General features: G+C 41.2%; 1 protein-coding gene across 2 annotated transcripts in view; it reads right to left on the reverse strand.

Moving 5' to 3' along the window:
- slc25a13 (solute carrier family 25 member 13) overlaps positions 1 to 18,042 on the reverse strand; it is a 48,881-nt gene that overhangs the window by 29,843 nt on the left and 996 nt on the right. For both annotated transcript variants that reach the window (XM_008299516.1, XM_008299515.1), the window contains exons 2-5: positions 13,300 to 13,415; positions 9,723 to 9,862; positions 4,722 to 4,868; positions 2,499 to 2,637 (exon numbers count right to left, since the gene is read on the reverse strand). In XM_008299516.1, coding sequence (XP_008297738.1) covers positions 2,499 to 2,637; positions 4,722 to 4,868; positions 9,723 to 9,862; positions 13,300 to 13,415 — 542 coding nt within the window. The remainder of the gene's footprint in view (positions 1 to 2,498; positions 2,638 to 4,721; positions 4,869 to 9,722; positions 9,863 to 13,299; positions 13,416 to 18,042) is intronic.

Below are 18,042 nucleotides of genomic sequence, written 5' to 3' on the forward strand. Positions count from 1 at the left end.
ACACACACACACACTTTACAGACCTCTTCAAACATTTTATGTTTACCTGCTTCTTTGTAAAGTGATACAACCATTACTCTGTTTAAATGATAAGCAGAGCCACACATAACTGGCTTGTCACCATAGCTCCTTGATATATAAGACGTAGCCTCAAGTTTTCAAATTGGTAAATGATGAAATTGAGAAAATCTCAACATAAAAATCTGTTTGGAAATTGACGCTGTCATTTCCAGACAGACACTTAACAACTTTTTAACAGGTAAATATTACAGAGTTGTTCAAATTAAGATTTTTTTTCTATACTTTGTTACGACAATCAGTGTTCAGTCCTTAAAGAGTGCAAATTAGTGAAGGTCTGGTCAGAATATAGTGTTACTACTACTACTACTACTACTACAACAAAAACATCTAATAATATTTGCACGTTTTACTAAAAACACCTACGAAGCATGTACCAAATTTTGAAAAATGAGGAAAAACTGCAAAGCACAGCGTGACATAAAAGGCATAAACTTCGAAGTGAAACATGAAAACTACATCAAAAATCAGTAAAGTCATCTTAGTTTATCACATTAGCATGCTCACATTTGCTTACTGGCAGCAAGAGCAAAGTCAGGGAATCATTAAAGGTGCTAAAGTTCTAAGAGATGAAGGTCTGTGGCAAAATTCACAGAAATACATAAAAAACACTGGCTGTTATAACACTGACTGATTCAATACCAAACTCATGATGGCGCTAAATGAAAAGTCAGGGGATGGCCAGAGTTAGCTGTTATGATATGAATTGTGAATGGAAACAAAATTTGATGGCAATCAACCCAGTGGTCAGTGGGTCTCAACTTCAGGGGACCTGGAACGGTGAACCTATTGACCTAACCCTGCTGTCAAAAATCTGATCACTGAGTTTTACATTTTGGAACAATCATTGATAAATTGGCTCATACTGTCATGAGTTCTGGCTGTGTGTAATAAAGGAGCCACATATATAAACATACACACTACAACACACAGCTGATTCTAACCAGTTCACACAGATACAGAGTCATGATTTGCCATGTGGTTGTACACTGCTGGCTCAATAAAAAGGGATATTCTACAAAGTCTCCTGTGCATGTACACACAAAAAAACACTCACACACACATGTGTGCACTCAGCTTTGTGTAGGCGTTAAGCACTGTAATGGTGTCTCCAAGGCAAAACAGTGGCCTTGCCGCGCATAAGGAATCAATCAGGATTATTACGCATGTGTGCATGCTTGGCTGTGTTAATGTATTTGAATGCTTGCGCGTATGTGACAAATGTTAGAGAGGAGTGTGTTGCAAAATACACACACACACTCGATACATGCGGATGTGTGAACACTGTGCGTTTGTCGGCCAGTCTGTAGTTCATGGAGCTGAGCACTCGCAGTCCCTGAGGAGGCCATAATGACTCAGGGAGTGGAGAGTGGATGGGTGGTGGCTGTGGAGGTCTGGCTGGCTATGGGACACCACGGGTCGAGCCAAGCCCAGGCTTGGTGTACCCACGGTGGGAACAGCCTGTGGAGTGTATGGACTCTCGGTCTGAGTCGGGTACGGTCCACACCCCTGATAAGACTTCTGATAGCATCATAAGGCTACACTAGTGGCCCAGGGCCATGTGGAGAGAGGTCAGAAGAGTTTCTTACAGACAGATAGCGCTGAAGAGGGAGTCAGAAAGCAAGAGACGAAGAAAGGGAGAAAGACAGACAAAGCCATCTAGGCTCCCTGCCAAGTACCGAGGAAAGGAATGAGAGACAGCAAGTGGGGCAAGCAAGTGAGGCTGATAAGGACTTAAAGGAACTAACCATGGGAGACAGAGAGATGTATAAAATAAGGTCAGAGAAAGACAAAGGCTGTTGGCTCAATAGTCTGTTTTCATTATCTTGTAGCTTTGCATCTTTGCTCAACGGTAGTTTAGATTGTGGAGTTAAGATAAAAAGGCGAAATAGATAAATAAAAACTACATAAAGTGTACTTGATACAGAGTGCGACCACACACAATAGCGGGGACATAATTTGGACAATTTTCCTCTGTTTTTTGAAGAAGTAAAACTCTCATTACCAACCAACAACAGGACAAATAAAGTGGTCCTCTGATCAGTGCCAGGATGTGTAATCGACAAGACAAGCACCATCAGGGATTGTGGGCATGCAGTACGTGTGCTGGGTCGGATCCAGCGTGCCCATTTAAATGCCACCGGGAAGGAAGAAAACCAAACAAAAACAAGTTTCCTCCCCCCTTTCAACACACACAGACGTAAATACATTATCTGGAAAGCACACTGCTGCCTGTAGGCCAGAACTGTATCAGGCTTGTGGATGTGACCATATGAGCTTGTGTTTGTTTTGTGACTGTGTCGTGTACGCGGTCTTCTTGGATTACATACTCATACATTGTACATTTGCTTTGTTTTGGCTGCCTGGGTTAATACAAGTTTGTGAATGAGTTTTTGTGGAGTCATTTTCCCGACATGTACCTTTGGTGACTTCTACATTTCGATAATGGCCAGCCAGGGTGCTGAAGATCTTTCTGATCAGCTCCATGTTGTTGAGCAGTGAGTTGAAGCCGTTGAAGTAGGAGAAGCTGACCTGATGAGATGTGCTGCCCCCTGCAACCTGGGCAAGAAAAAAAATAGAGGGGTAATTTACCACATAATAGAATAACCTACATAAACTCAAACACAGTCATACAGTCGTGTGTGGAATACACAAACAAAAACATTACACGTCAAGGGAAATCTTGACAACACTGGTGGTTAATCAGCAATGTTCCTCTCTACCATTTCTCCACAGGGAGAAGTAAACCTGCTTCAACCACGACTTTTTCCATCACATGATGCACGCTCTCAGGGAGTTTAATTAACTTTCTTTATGAGGTGGAGGAAGTGGTAAAAGAACAGAAAATAGAAAAAAGGTAACAGATTAAAAATAGTTGCTGGGCTCTCAAGGACATTCCAGACTGCCCACAAACTCTTTTATGTGAACCACGATCCCATCTTTATCAAATGAGGCTCTCAAACTCTTGAGAGGAGCAGCTCTAAACGCTGTCTGTTTAGCAAAAAATATGTGCTCAAGTATGTTTCATGAATGTTGTTGCCTGTTTGGGTGGTTTAGGTCAGAGTATCAGATGTGCCTTGAGGCTCTGCTGTCCTTAACAGTACTGAGGGTTGAGTCAGTAGAAAATTTAGAGCTTCCTTTCACTAGATGGCATTGTTTGCTTTACAGACACATACAGAACGGTTGCTTGCTTCTCGCTATGTTTGCAACAAGGGAGGGAAGCTCTGGCTTGGGTGAAACTGCCCTAACAGAGAGACACTTTTGTATCTGTTCATATCTGTGAGCCTATAGCCATGGATCTTCCCACGATATCCAACACAGAGTCTTTCACAGAAGGGGAGAGGAGAACAATATTTGGGTGATAAGAGTGTGGCGCTGATCATTTACCATGTTTGGTGAGTGAATTAAAGGTTGCTGTTTCACTGTTTGTGTTCTGCCATAATACCGCTTTTAATGTGTCTGCAGTGTTTATGAGGTTTTTGATATGTACGTGTGTGTGTGTGTGTGTGTGTGTGTTGTGTGTGAGCGTGTGTGTGTGTGCGTGTGAGAGAGTTTACTAACAGCACACCAAGATGTCTGGTCGGTGAGGTAAACACAGCGGAGAAAATGACAGAGTCTACAAGGTGTTTATGAAATGGGGCAAGGCATGGACACAGACACAAGACGCACACATGCGCAACGAAAACACTAACACACGAAAAGAAAAGACAAGACGCAAAAAAAAAGACAAACATCTCAGGGCTCAAAACAAATAGAGCGCACACGCACAGGCGCGCGCAAACACACAGGCAAAAAGATGATGGACTGTAACGCTCCAGTCTCCATCTATCTCTGTCTCTATCTTCCCATTCAGCTGGCCTGCTTGGCTTTGACACTGCCAGAGAGGTTAGATTTAATGACATGTTGGGAGAGAGACAGAGACACGGGGGAGGGAGGTTGAGAGAAAGAGGAGCGGTTGAGAGAGAGGGAGAGAGAGAAGAAGAAAAAAAAATTAAAGGAGGGAAGAAGAGAGAGGACAGATGAGAGGTAACAGAAGAGGTAAAGAGGAGGAAGAAGAAGGAGATAGACAGCTTGTGGAGGAGAAAGAGAAAGCCGCGACCGCTTGGTTGCGGGAGTGTGAGAAAAACAGGGAAGAAAAGGACAAGAAATAAGTAGTGAGATGGAAGAAAACCATCTCGATTTTACCTCTTTTAAAGCGTGATAGGCTCAACAACTACATCAGTGTGTTGTCTACATAGCACACATGTTGCGGTGTTCCTTATGTGATATTGTGTTTGTTCGGAAAGTAAAAATGTTGTCATGTCATATATGTCATCTTACAACTTACTACTTAACTGCTAGCACAGAAATAATCTACACATACTGCATACTCACCCTTAAAAACACTGCAGCGACAACGTAATATTAAATTATCACCATATTAAGAAAGTCTCATTAATCATCTATGTGCTTGTAAAGAACACCAGATGTGTAGAATCTTTTGTTTCTTTTTTTTCCTAACATATCATGACAAGCATCATATCTCCCAGGTGACAGCAGTGACTCACTATTTTTAACCAGCCTGACTTTGGCTCTTGTGGACGACAGTAAAACAATTAGACGAGAAAACCACAGAGCCAAACAAAAAAAAAAAAAAAACCCACCGCCACGAGGCATTCCTCTACGAAGGGAGTGAGCATGTGCGGCCGGATGGTGATCATGATGTCCCTAAAGTCCAGCGCTGAGATGGAACCACTGTGGGCTTGGTCCCGCTGGATAAAAGCCTGTCGCGCATGTTCCAGCTGCATCTCCTGTGGAGGGGATAGGAGAGAAGACAGGGTAGAATCTAGGTGTTAGTTCATGTTGTAAACGCACATTATCGTACACATATGTGCCTCTTGGAGTTGCCTGTGTGAATTAAAAATACACACATAAACATGTATAAAAACAGAATTTGCTTTGCTGGGCCCTCACAGTTCTGTCTCCCCCCCACCCCTCTCAGTTACAGGGGAGACAGCGTTTAGCCAGTTTTCAGCCTTGTCTCCTCTCCCAGCAGCGGCTCGCCAACTGCGAGGCGTCGCTTGGGCTTTTCACACCCTCCCCAAATCCGCATTAAAACCCACTTGAGGGAGAAACATACAAACACACACAGACACACACGGGGACATGCACACGCAGGCAAGACGACTAATCACCCAACTGCTCACTTAGTCTTTCTTCTTGCGCGCACACACACACATGCACACAAAAGGTCCACAGGGACAACGGCAGGCTGCGGTGGGGACAGATCCCACAAGGCCTTTGAAATTAGCAGCCATTATCGGTACCTGCAACCACAAGTCTACACAGAGGGGCCGTAAACAAACCGCTGCCATCAATGCATCCTCTGGCTTCAACAAGAAACCCAGAAACAGCAAAAGACAGGGATTTCGGGACAATAAAAATCTCACAAAGACAACACTGTGAAATACAGCCCTAAGCTCGAGGACGACAAGATAGAGCTAGTTGGTTTGGCTTTTGACTCACCTACAGTGTATTATGGCATTCAGGTCAAAAAAGGAATGAGGCAAAACAAAACAAAACAAAAAAAAATCCTAAGGCTGATGTATTTTTATGCATGAGGTTTCTGACACATTACCAAAGGCCTAAATGACTCACTTTTAAGTGCATATCAATGTGCTAACCCCACTGGAGCATCCGTGTAACCAAAGAGTTCTCTCTTTTTTTTTAAGAAAGGCTGACAATCACTGGTTCTAACTTCTGATGCATAAAGATTTGCAGTTTTTCTTTTGTTTCTGGATTTCTAGACTTTGAGCTGGACAAAACAAGCAATGTCAGTATGACAACTTGCATGATAAGCGACTCTAATGAGCTATTTTATTGTTTTTTGACATTGTATGGACTAAACAATGAGGTAATTAATTGAGAAAATAAGCACATAAGTAGAGTAAAATTAACTGTTAGTTGCAGATCTACGTATGTGTAAAGGCAGCATCACAGTAAAATATACATTTACTACAAAGACAATCCCATAAATATCTAAGAACAAAGAAAGGACAAGAATGAGTCCAATTGTAGTGCAAATACAGAACTCTGTCATGGAAAGTGTTGTTGAATTTCATTTCTTGAAGTCAGCAGTTGCTCGGAGTTTTAGCACAATACACAAGTTAGTAATTCAGTTCAAAATAAAAGATTATCAATTTGTCCAAGAAGAATGGATTTTTTCAGCCCCACGTTGGACAAAACGTACGGCAGAAGGACAGATTAAATCTTGAACACGCATGCCATTATTCAATTGATTGATTCAGATGTTATTGTTGTAAATGGAACTCTAAAAAAGTGGTATTACCACAACACAAAACCCTATGAGACTATGACTTATTGTTGTGTTGAATTTGAGTGATATTTCACTGACAGCATAACTGATCGAACTCTAAATTCAAGGCGCCCAAGAGAAACGACTGGGGAAGAGTGACATTTACACAAAGCTGAGTGGAGACCGGAGGGGAGTAAGAATAGACATTGCAACAAAAGAGCCAGATTTGCAAAAACAGCAAATGTAGCAGCCATGTGTCAGTATCACCTATGAGCACAGCAGGGGCTCTGGAGAGTGTATAAGTGAGTGGAAAGCAAGGAAATGAAGAGAGATTGACACATGTAAACACTTCCAAAGTAAATAAGGTGAGATATTTTGGTGTCAGCATCCTGAGTGTCGTGACTCACTTCTCTGGTCGGTTGTGAGTAGGTCAAAACACTTTGGTGAGAAATAAACTGGGAAGAGGAAAGGGAGGTGCGCAGCTGAATATCTAAAGTCAAAACAATAAAGGAAAAGTGAAGAAGTTACTTGTTTTGCATGAATATTTTAACACAGGGGTAACATTTATCTGTTTGTTTGTGTCCATCTGTAAGGGATTTTTTTTCTTCTTCTTTGTTGTTTTTTTATCTCATCCGTCTGGACAAGACAAAGGTCACACAGCAACCACACAGAGCAACAAAACAGCTGTGGTCCAGGGGATGGAGGAGTTTATAGTCTCAGCCTCCTAAAACCTTAACTTGTTGCAACTGTATGAGTGTTTCTGGGACATGGTTTTTATTTAGGAGGGGAGTGAGGGAGGCAGGAGACATAAAGCGGAGGGCTTTAGACAGCCAGAGAGAGACTGCTGAGACATTCGCAGTCACTTTAATTGTCCTTGGGCGGTAATAAAAACACATGACAAGCCACCTCTGTTTGTTTTCAATGGCTATGATTCCTTTTCCTTTCCTCTTCAGTGCTTAAACAATAGATATGAGTGGAGCAGGATTGTTTCTCTCTTTTCTAATCCCTGCTTCTCCTCAGCACAGGGCGAAAGTTATTACAAGGAGAAGCAGGAGCACAACTGCCCATTTACATGTGTGCCAGTGATGTTAAGGGCTGCCCACTGATTCTTGGTAGAGTCAAACATATAATTGGGGCTTTTAAAATGTGAGTAACGCCAACAATTCACTTTTTTGAGTGCTTAGGAAAGGAGTGGGACATGTGGTGTCCCCTCCACGTAATTCAACTCCTTTACTTGCCAGAATTCATAATATGAGCTACTATGTGCCACTATGTGCCACTTCTCTGGACATCGGTAATACCATTGCCAGAGACAACAGTACGCTGACAGTGCGAGCTGAGCCTTGGCCGGCGTCCACGCGTGAGACGGGAAAAATGCATGTAATTGGTGAGAATCTCTGGCTTCCATCAAGACAGTAATTGGCCAGAGAGAGCCCTTGTGAGAAATATGCGGCGCAAACGTTTTCCCCGATAATCCCATCTTGTGAGCATCTGGCAGTGGCGTGGTTACAATGGCAGAAAAACACAATAAACACATGCATGTATGGCAGGAAGAGGAGGAAATAAAGGATGGGAACATTTTAAGGGGGAAAGGCTGGGTGTTAGGGAACTATATAAATAACTAAAAAATAGTCACAATATGATGTGAAGGTTGGTGCTCACAACTCTGAGAACTTTTGCACTGTGCACTTTTTGTACCTTATTGTTTGTCTGTTAATAAAGGCTTTATGACATTGGTGGGTAGTGGCGTTACACAAAATATGTAATAATTGCACGGGTTTAAACTCTGCTTTGGGAAATGTTCCTTTTCTAACTGCAATACATTCATTAAAATAATTGTGTTCTATTATTACAGTGCAATCTCTTTCTTCTTTTTTTTTTTATTGCATATCTATCTTAATGTTTCTTTTATTGATGCTGCTAATTCCAACATATCAATGGCAATAAAGATCTGTTCTACTCTATTCTAGGTCATCACTCACTGGAGCAGCTGCTGACACATTATAGGAATGAAATTTTACTGGTATCGTAATAAGACAACAGCAAGCAACAGAAGTCGCAGTACAACAATGAACATTAATGTGACATGTTACCTCTAAGTTCAAATATTTTTTAATGGAATTTTACAAATATCAGCAGACCAGCAGAACACTTACCTACGCAGCGAAGCATCCTGCAATAACATGAAATTCACTTTCTTCTGTCGATTTATTCAGACATTTATCAAAAGCTATGAAAAATGATCAAATACAGACAGCATAAGCAGGAAATGTGCATTTCATAGTTGAGCAATGAGTGCGGCTGGCTGCTAGCCTGCTGCTGTGAGGAGCTGGAAACCACTGAGTGACTGACTGGGAGAGAACCGGGCATGCTGTCAACGCAAAGTACAGCATCTACTGGCCACAACGCCACACAGCTGCACTCCTGCTCACACAGGCAAAAACAAGCATACACAAATACACAAACACTGACACAAACACAGACGCACAATGCTTGCGTGCTGCTGCTGCAACGCACACGATAAAGCTAACAAGCACACACGTACGAGTAACCACGCATATGTAGAGACACCTATAGGCGCATGTAACAATGTCCCAATGCCCATGTCCTGTGCTGCCCACTGTGTGTAAGCCATCTGGTCTAAGTTAAGTGTAATATAAAAAGCTCATTCAGATACATGGTGAGTGTGGATGCAAACTTGGCACAGCTCAGGCCCTCTCTCCCACCCACTCCACCACCTCTCCCTGCTTAGGCCTGATTTAAGTCTAGACATCATATTGGAAAATGGCTCACACGCCACAAATACACTAGGAATATTCCAACTATACTATTTATGGAGGTAGAAATGTGTCTCTACCTGCTTCGGAATAGGTGGAATGGAGTAATGCTAGATGTACGTCAGCTAATGGAAAACAAATGCAGAAAATGTCCCAAATACATAACCTCAGTGTTTCATTAATGACTAATCTGGACAATATGGAGGGCTGTGTTTGAGAGGGATAGGAGCAGCAAAAATGTGTGTGCGCCTGCGAGTGTGCATTAGTCAGATGAAACTTAGAGGAATATCTAAGAATACAGTTACACGATGGCAGGATTGTATGAACAGCCTATATGGAAAAGGTGAGGATAAGGCAAAAGTGTAAAGATGTATAAATCAGTTAATGGAGATTTATTGACTATGACTGATGGTCGCTTTATAATGGAAATGAGACAGTTAGTTAGACAAACCTACAAAAAAAGGGCCAAAGGCAGAAAGACAAAGAGGGACAACATAATAAAGAATGTGATTTAACACCAGCCGAGGAAAATACGAGAGACAAAGAGAGCACGCAGTCACCCTGAAACCTACCAGGAGAAACTGAGTGAATTCGCCGTAGCTGAGCTGCTTGTCCCTCTGTGTGCCAAAGTGCAGCCGGATGAACTCGCAGTCCCAGTTGAAGGGGATGTGCTGGTGGATGGTGGTCTGGCTGAAGACCTGCTTCACATCCTCTGCAGAGGAGACAAAGAAAGAGGCAATCTGCTGCTTCAGTAATGACTGAAAAATAGCATCATTCCTATTTACTCTATTAACAAGATGCAACAACTTACAACAGCAATGCTTTAGTATAATTTGTGGAGCATTTTGATCTTTCACTGAAGAAAAAGTTACGTTCATTTCAAGTAAAAGTCCTGCATTAAAACCTTATTTAAGCAGCAGCGCAGAAGTATTATCAGCTGTGTATAACCTGTGACTGCTATATGCCATATTATTGTATAAATAGCATCTTACTGTTGTAGCTGCTTAAGCCAAAGTTAATTAAATGACATACTGCTAAGTAAAATAAACCAACAATTAGTCCTATCTGCCAAACATATCATGTATTTTGTTGGGGAAATCTATAGCTTTCTACTATAGCTACTGTATAAATGTATAAGTAACATGTACAATACAGTGTTCCTCTGATACGTAACTTAATGAAATAACATAATATGGACACACTTAAGTAAATTACAGGTACCTTGGAATTTTACTTAAGAACACACCTACAGCGAGTGTTCTTTGCTAGATTCCACAACTGATTTCCTGTGTTGACATATGTAAAATATATACTATTTAAACAGAAATCAGCAAGCAATGAGGCTAAAGCAAAACACTTCTACTTCAAATCCTTAAAAATGACAGAATAACAGCTCTGTTTAGGTTTTACAGATTACACCTCCCTTTTAAGGCTAATGGCCACACATTAACCACGGACGAGGCCTTCACCTCCATTAAAAACCTCCCCATGGTTCTGTATGTTAATGTTTTCATAACAAACAATTATAAAATACTTCTTCCTGCTTAAGTTTTCAGTTTGCTCTAATTAAAACCTAAAATCTGTTGGTACAAAGTCTTGTGAGTCAAGCCTTAACAAATAGCATGTGTTTCCTGTCTTGTGGTTAACATTAGTAATTATTTGATTTGGGGGGGGGGGAGAGAAACGTCTACGATTGTTTCCGACAAAATGTCAACGTCAATCTGCAGAACGCGATTCTGCTCTGATTGAGACTTAAGTTGGTCTAAATCAGTCTTGAATGACACATGGCAGAACTTGTTTGAGCTGTGCAGGCTCTGTATTGAGAAGGAAAGCCTTTTCTTCTCACTTATGTTCCTCTGCCTGAACCCTCTAAGCCTCTACAGCCAGTGGAGTGGAGAGACACTGAACATGAGTCCTAAATTACAGCCTTACTAAAGAAACAAAAACAAACCAATAGAGCGACCTGTTTCTTATTACCAAACAGGCTGCGCTGAAGGAGTGGAGAAAGGAAAGGAGGAAAGAAACTATTTTTTTTTTACAGACAGGGAGGGAAATAGAGAGGGAGAGAGAAAAAGGTGATATTTACTTCAGCTCATTCTTACCTTCGAAAGGAAGACAGCTTGTGTGTTGTTGTTGTTGTTGTTGTTGTTTTTTGTACACTTTAATGAGGCAATAAATATACAGCCTTTAATTCTTTAAAGGAGCGGCTGCTCCAGAGTGTACCATTTATATTATCAGCTTTTATAGACCTGTCAACACTCAGTCCTCTTTAAGTTTTTTTCTTTTTTTTGTCTTTCTGGCTGAGCTTCAACTGTATTTCTATGTTACATTGCGATTTTTATGAACTCAACATTCCAGCAAATTATGCATTTATTTTTTACGTGCTAAAAATTCAGAGCACTGTGCCGCCTGTACTTAACACAAACTACTCGGGTTATTATCAAATAAAAATGGCTTTACAGAAAAATGAAATAAAAAGAAATCAGAGTACAGACATTTACTGCATGAAAAAACAAACACAGCTTTAATACATAGAAAGTTGCAGCTATTAATGTTTTTAATAGGTAATAAAGAAGGGAGTTCTTAATTCTGCGCCTTGGTGAGGCTGTTTAATCACATGAAAGGCAAAGTAAAAGGCAGAACAGGAGAAAAAGGGGAGAATTCTGTAAGGTATCACAATAAAGCAACTTTGACAAGTCTATAATCTCTGTCAGAAGTTATTTGCTTTTGGTGAAATAATACCCTGATGCAAGTGGCATGCGCTGCAGTCAGTGTCTGTGCATTGCATGATGTGTGTTATGTTTTTCATACAATTTTCCACTTGTAAGCAAGTCTCATAACTCACAGGCATTGGGATATTCATTAACCTTTAGGAGACGCAGAAAAACAGCAGACCTTTTAATTGCCACCAAGACAACGTCACTCTAATTGATCCTTTTAAATATGAAAATTTACATATGTGCATATATAATCACCCGCAATGATCTTGCACCCTGTCGACAGCAACAATTAAAATGAAATTCACTTACTCTTCCCTGTTTGCGAGCGGTATGTGTGCACTGCATTTCAAATCAAGCCTAATGTGCTAACGCCTCGTACACCTACAGAAGGCTGGCATTAGACTTGTTTAAATCAATTAGGCAAATGTGAAATGAGCAACGAGTACAAATGTCTTCCCATTTCACCTCAGAGCTTCCAGGCATCAGAGTAATGGTGCCAATCATGCACACACACATGGCCACCCACCCCCTCCTCCATCTTCATCTGCATCTTTTAGCCGCCAACAACCCTCTCCACCTCCAAACCTAACCTTATCTCTACAGATAAGATACAGGACCACGTACAGTATTTTTGTTTGTGGATGCAACCACAACAGAATAGATGAGCTGAGGTCAGACCCCCACATAAACAAAAGAGGACTTTACGAAAACTTCTCGAGGGGCACATTTAAGAGGAACATTCTCAGCACTCTGTCTGAATACATCTTTGTTAAATGTCAATTGCAAACAAACAGGTGCAGTGTTCAGAGTTGAACTTTTATTTCAGTTTACATAACAACATTAGAAGTACAAATCATTAGACAAATTGTCACTTCTGTTAAGACTGCATCCTGATTATTGTTTGTTAGCTGGTATCATCACTACAGGCAACCAGCCCACGAGAAGAGAAACTGAATATTAGAAATGACATAAAGGTTTTCTCTTCCACGTGAATTTAGTCTCTAGATCTGTTTTTTTTGTAAAGTAAGAGCGTGAATATCAACACAATGATTTCTCTGATAATTTACAAAGATGAAAGGTTGGATGATGTTGTATTCCTAATCTTTAAAACAAAGATAAATAAAGACAAAAAAATATGCCTGCAATATAGTACACAGGATAGATGGTGAAGCTCACAGTAAAGAGTGGAGGACAAGACATAATAATTACACATAATAGCAATATTTTAGAAGAAATTTGTTCCTGTAACAAAAGTAAGCATGAGTTACTGAGTACTGTATTATTACATTATTCTAGATTTCCTTGAAAGCACATTACAGTCTCTACCACATGCATGCTAATGGTTCAGTAAGACACTAGGTACATCTGAGCAAACTTGACTACAGCATAATTGAATCTAAACCTACAAATCACAGGCAGAGTTACTTACCAAAAGTGGTCACTCCATTGCCTGCTTTATCAAACAGCAGGAAGGCAACCATGAAGAGGGAGTCTGGTGCGCACAGCACCGACTCGAATGCTACAAACTCCTGATAGGAGATCAAGCTGGAGGACATAAAGACAGAGAGAAAGAGGAGAGGACTGTAAAAGACAGTTAAATGCTGTCATTTGAGCTGTGGTTCTTGTGTTTCAGGGTCCTTGCATAAATACTGCATCATCTACACATGTGATCATCGAGTCTTTGATATTCAATTAGCCATGTAATACATAATAAAGACTTAAGCCTAAATTACACTGCTGAAATGAAATATCAAATTAAAAAAACAAGTTATTTTAACACTGCATTAAACTACAGACTCTATTGTAATTACTGCCACACAGTGGCAAACCGGCACACTTAGACAACCTATCAATCCACGCTACACGTAATTCAAGCGGCCTTTTATCCAGTAGTCTGTTATTCCATATGTAATGTCATAAACTCATCGAGTGTGACAGCAAGAAAATAAAACATTTTAAAAAGCTCAGTGTGTGTTCCCAGTCTGAGCTGGCAGCTAGTATAGAGAGGGCCAACTTTACACCACACAAAAAAAAGCTCAAATATGAAGTTTCATATTTTAGTGTGCCATTTTAAACAAGCAGACAGGCATGAAGGGGGCTGAGAGCCAGTTAAGGAAACATAATTCAATTCAATATAAATGTAAGCAATATGAGGTTAGTATGTGACAGTCAAGAGAAGCCAAGATGGAAAACTATTTAAAATGTTGAACTTGATTTGTTTGCCACAACAGTCAAATGCAAATGTTGTGCTGAAAGTAAACACAAAAGTTTAGTTTTCTCATTATACCATTTGCTCACTTTGTCAGTGTTTTGTTAGATGCTATTGTATCTCCAAATTCTTTATAGTAACACAAATGCCCGCATGCATCAGCAACAACAAAAAAATAAACATAAACATCGCCGCTGTGCGAGCTCACTGAGAGCCCCCTCGGGAGAGTCCCGCTGTGGGGAACTGGACCACGCAGTCTAGCCTTTATTTAGGCCTTGGTTCACAGTTGCCATAAGTCCATTATGAATTTCACAAATGGATCTGATAATTACAGGAGGGGTCAGTGCTAATGAGTGGTCCCCGAGCATCCATCTATTAAACCTATTTCAATTTCCATGGGGGAATGTGCAGAGGAGGGGGGTTGCGATGATTACAATTTTCCTGGTTGCTATAATTAATTATGTTACTGATGAAATTTAGAGGTGTTTGTTTGGCCTCGGAGTGTTTCAGGTTTGCATGTGGGTGCTTTATGTGCATCCTTACATGTGTCCATAAAGTTTATATCCAGAAAAACGCTGTATATAATTATAAACAAGCTGAAGGAGAAAAGCAAAGAGCTATGCACTGACAAGTACAGATGATCCAAATAATATCAGGAAAAAGCGCATATTCTTGAACATGAATTCCAAAGATACTTCAGAAAGCAGCACTCAGATCACTGCCTTTCAAGTCTTTAGAATATAGTCTATAAAAATGCTACTCCTCCCTTTGAACTTTCATGAAAAACCCAAGAAGACACAGCAGTAAATACAAAGGGCTTAAACTAATACCTGCTTTCAATAAATACTGAGAAATACATACTATAGCATCATTACGATTCTATGAAAGTGCTGAAGTGTGTGTGTTGGAATGAGAGCTACACAGGAACAAAGAGAAATATGGAGAGGGAATAAAAGTGAGCATACAGTTCTCCTCAGTGGCAAATGAAATCAGCTGTCGTTGTTTCAAAGGCAAGACTAATTGTTTTATTAACTAAGCAGGTAGTTCTTAAGAGCAGGGCCCTGCTGATGGCAAGTAGGTGGAAGGGGGCACAAAAGCACACTGCTGCGACCGTGGATCCACTGTTAAAAACAAAGCCAATACCATCGCCGCTCACACTGCTGGAATATTATCAAACTCTCCAACAATGATCATTCCTTTGTGACACATGTATAGTACACTCTGAAATTATACCTCAGAGAGGTTAATAAAGGAGTTTAAGCAGGTACAAGCTGCAGCGCAAAGACTAACAGAGCACTCGTGTTCCCAGACAGAACCAAGGGAAAATGTCATATTTCTTTCTTTCTTTCTTTTTTTTTTTTCACAAGCATCAATTTACATGCACGCTGGTCGTCCTGTCTGTGTTTTCCCAGACATGGATAATCAGCATATTAGTGTAACTGAGAGGGCTGTTGATCACGAAGGGATTGGGCCATGGTTTAGACCAGGGAGTCCAGACAAGATCCAGGGGGCATCTCCATAACACACACGAGAAACATTCCACATACTCGCAAGCATTTGCACACAACTCCGTAGCCGGGGATGAAGCTTATGATGGTTGATTAGCAGCGCCATGACGGCTGCAAAATGATTACCATGAGAGGGGGGAAGCCATCGTCTTTTGCTATGCAGGCGCAGCCCCAACGAGACACTCAATAATCAAATCAACCGACAGCATCTCCCAACCATCAACTGCTATGGCATGTGTCCAGGGCTGCCCTATCCGTGTACGCAGCCTGGGATGAACTTCGGAGACGAGGCTAATGTGATACTGTACCACTGCATGTCTTTGTTTTACTCTGTGCTAACTTTGCTCGGCGGGATTTGTTAAATCTTTAAACAGGAATATACATATCCATGACATGTGCCAGACAAGAGATGTGACACGCAAGACATAAACAAAGCCGTGCATGTGTTTCTATGGATGACAGCTGAATGACACTTTTGTTATGATGCCAATACAATGCCATTTACACCGTCTCTGATACGTCTGTCTGACATAAAAACTCTACATTCCATATATTTTTTGTTTGTTTTTATCTCATCTTCATCACCCAGCTTTTATCTCTGTCTCCTCTCAGCAGGTATCTAAACACACGCTTCTGAACCAAAAACCAGGCTTGGAAACATTGTTTACAAGTAACATAAATGCATGGTGTTGGTTTGGCCCATTTGATAGAAAGACAGCTCTCCTTCGTTGATAGTAGTGGGAGAGAGGGGCCTAGAGGGGCTTCAATAATCCCCTGTCCCTGGCATCTTGGCATTGTTACTGACAGCCTTCCACCCACCCAGAGCGTAGTTGCACACAGACATACACACACAGACACACCCCACAACCACACATACACACACCCAGGTGAGCGCTAGCTGCCAGTATCTGTTCGGTTTCTAGGAGTGGACACCCACCAGTCCTAGTCCAGAATGCCCACAGCAGCTGGCACACTGCTATTTTCCCAGCACGCTCCCTTAACAAAGTTTTTTTTTTTTTTTTTTTTTTCCCTTTTTTCAAACCTCCAAGAGTCTATGGGGGAAGTGGGGTTTTTTCACACTTGAACAGATGCTTCTATCAAAATATCAGAGGGAAGAAGAAATACAGAGCGAGGAAAGGTAGGGAGCCGGAAAAAGCCACATGAAAAGGAGGAAGCTCAGAGTGCATTATAGTGGGCGACTGTGAGTGTAAAGAAAGTTAGGATCAGAGAAGGAGGAATGCAAAGAAAGTCAAACATGAAAAAAAAAAAAAAAAAACGACATAAATAAGTCGACTGAGAGGGGAAAATCTTTAAACCATCTCGTAGTTCTGTATGTCAGCGAACAAATACACAAAATGTTTGATCCCTGGAAATTGAGGCATCTCCACCCTCCAAAACCTTGTCTCTCTTTCGCTCCATCTTGATCTATCTATCTGTCTCTCTGTCTCACTGGGAGCAGCGAGAATAAGAGGGAGAAAAGTGATTTCCACATAACAGATTGTTAGGACTGTCACTATATCCCCTGATTTACACAGTCGCAGAGGGGGAGGCAGACAAATGCATTTTCACTGTTTACATCACCCCCCACACACACACACATCGAGCCGCTCGCATACACACTCAAACACACACTGGCGTCTAAGTAAAATTTCTCTCACACAGATAGACTCCAACACAAAAGTAAGCGAGCATGCTGCCTGCCATCCGACCCCCTGCTAAATCTATTACCCCAGACTCATCTTGCTGAAATGGAGTCCTACCTGGCAAAAACAGCAGCAGGCGCACTAGCTTCAAATATACTGCCCTCATATACCAGGCAAAATGTATCGTTCACAAACATATTTGCATGAGATCAGGCAAGCTGCATGGAAATACAGGCGCTAAAGTGGTTTGTTTTGTCTTGCTCCTTGTTCTTTTCATAAAGGTGTTCACGGCTGAGCGCTTGATAAACAATGCAGCTGACGGGGCTGATGTTGCCACATCTCCTCTTTCTATATGCATTTGTTTTGTGTTTCGTGAGGCACAGGTCTGCAGAATAATCATCTCAACTCTTTGTCACATCAAATCACTTATCTATCAAAGTTCAGGAGGAGAATAACACATCACACAGTATGAGCATCATACGGCCTTTTCAGTGTCAACTGTGAAAAAAAAAAAGAATCCCATCTAAACTAAGGTGTAAATATTATTTGGGAGAATAGAGATAAAAAAAAAAAAAACGACTTTTTTTTCCCCTGTTTTGCCCCCATATCATTTCCATTCCCCTCCACAAAACCCAAAATGAGGTTTAGATACAAAGCCTGGGCCATGGGTTCCTAATAGATTTACCCTGATGCCATGGCCACCATTTATCCTGCTCCAAAGCCGCACAATGCAACGGAGTGCTCCTGAATAGCACGGGCAATTACAGTGCATGTGTGTGTTTTTTTTATGGGTGTGTGTGTGTGTGTGTGTG

The sequence above is a fragment of the Stegastes partitus genome, unplaced genomic scaffold, assembly GCF_000690725.1.
Source record: "Stegastes partitus isolate 25-593 unplaced genomic scaffold, Stegastes_partitus-1.0.2 Scaffold1428, whole genome shotgun sequence".
Lineage (NCBI taxonomy): Eukaryota > Metazoa > Chordata > Actinopteri > Pomacentridae > Stegastes > Stegastes partitus.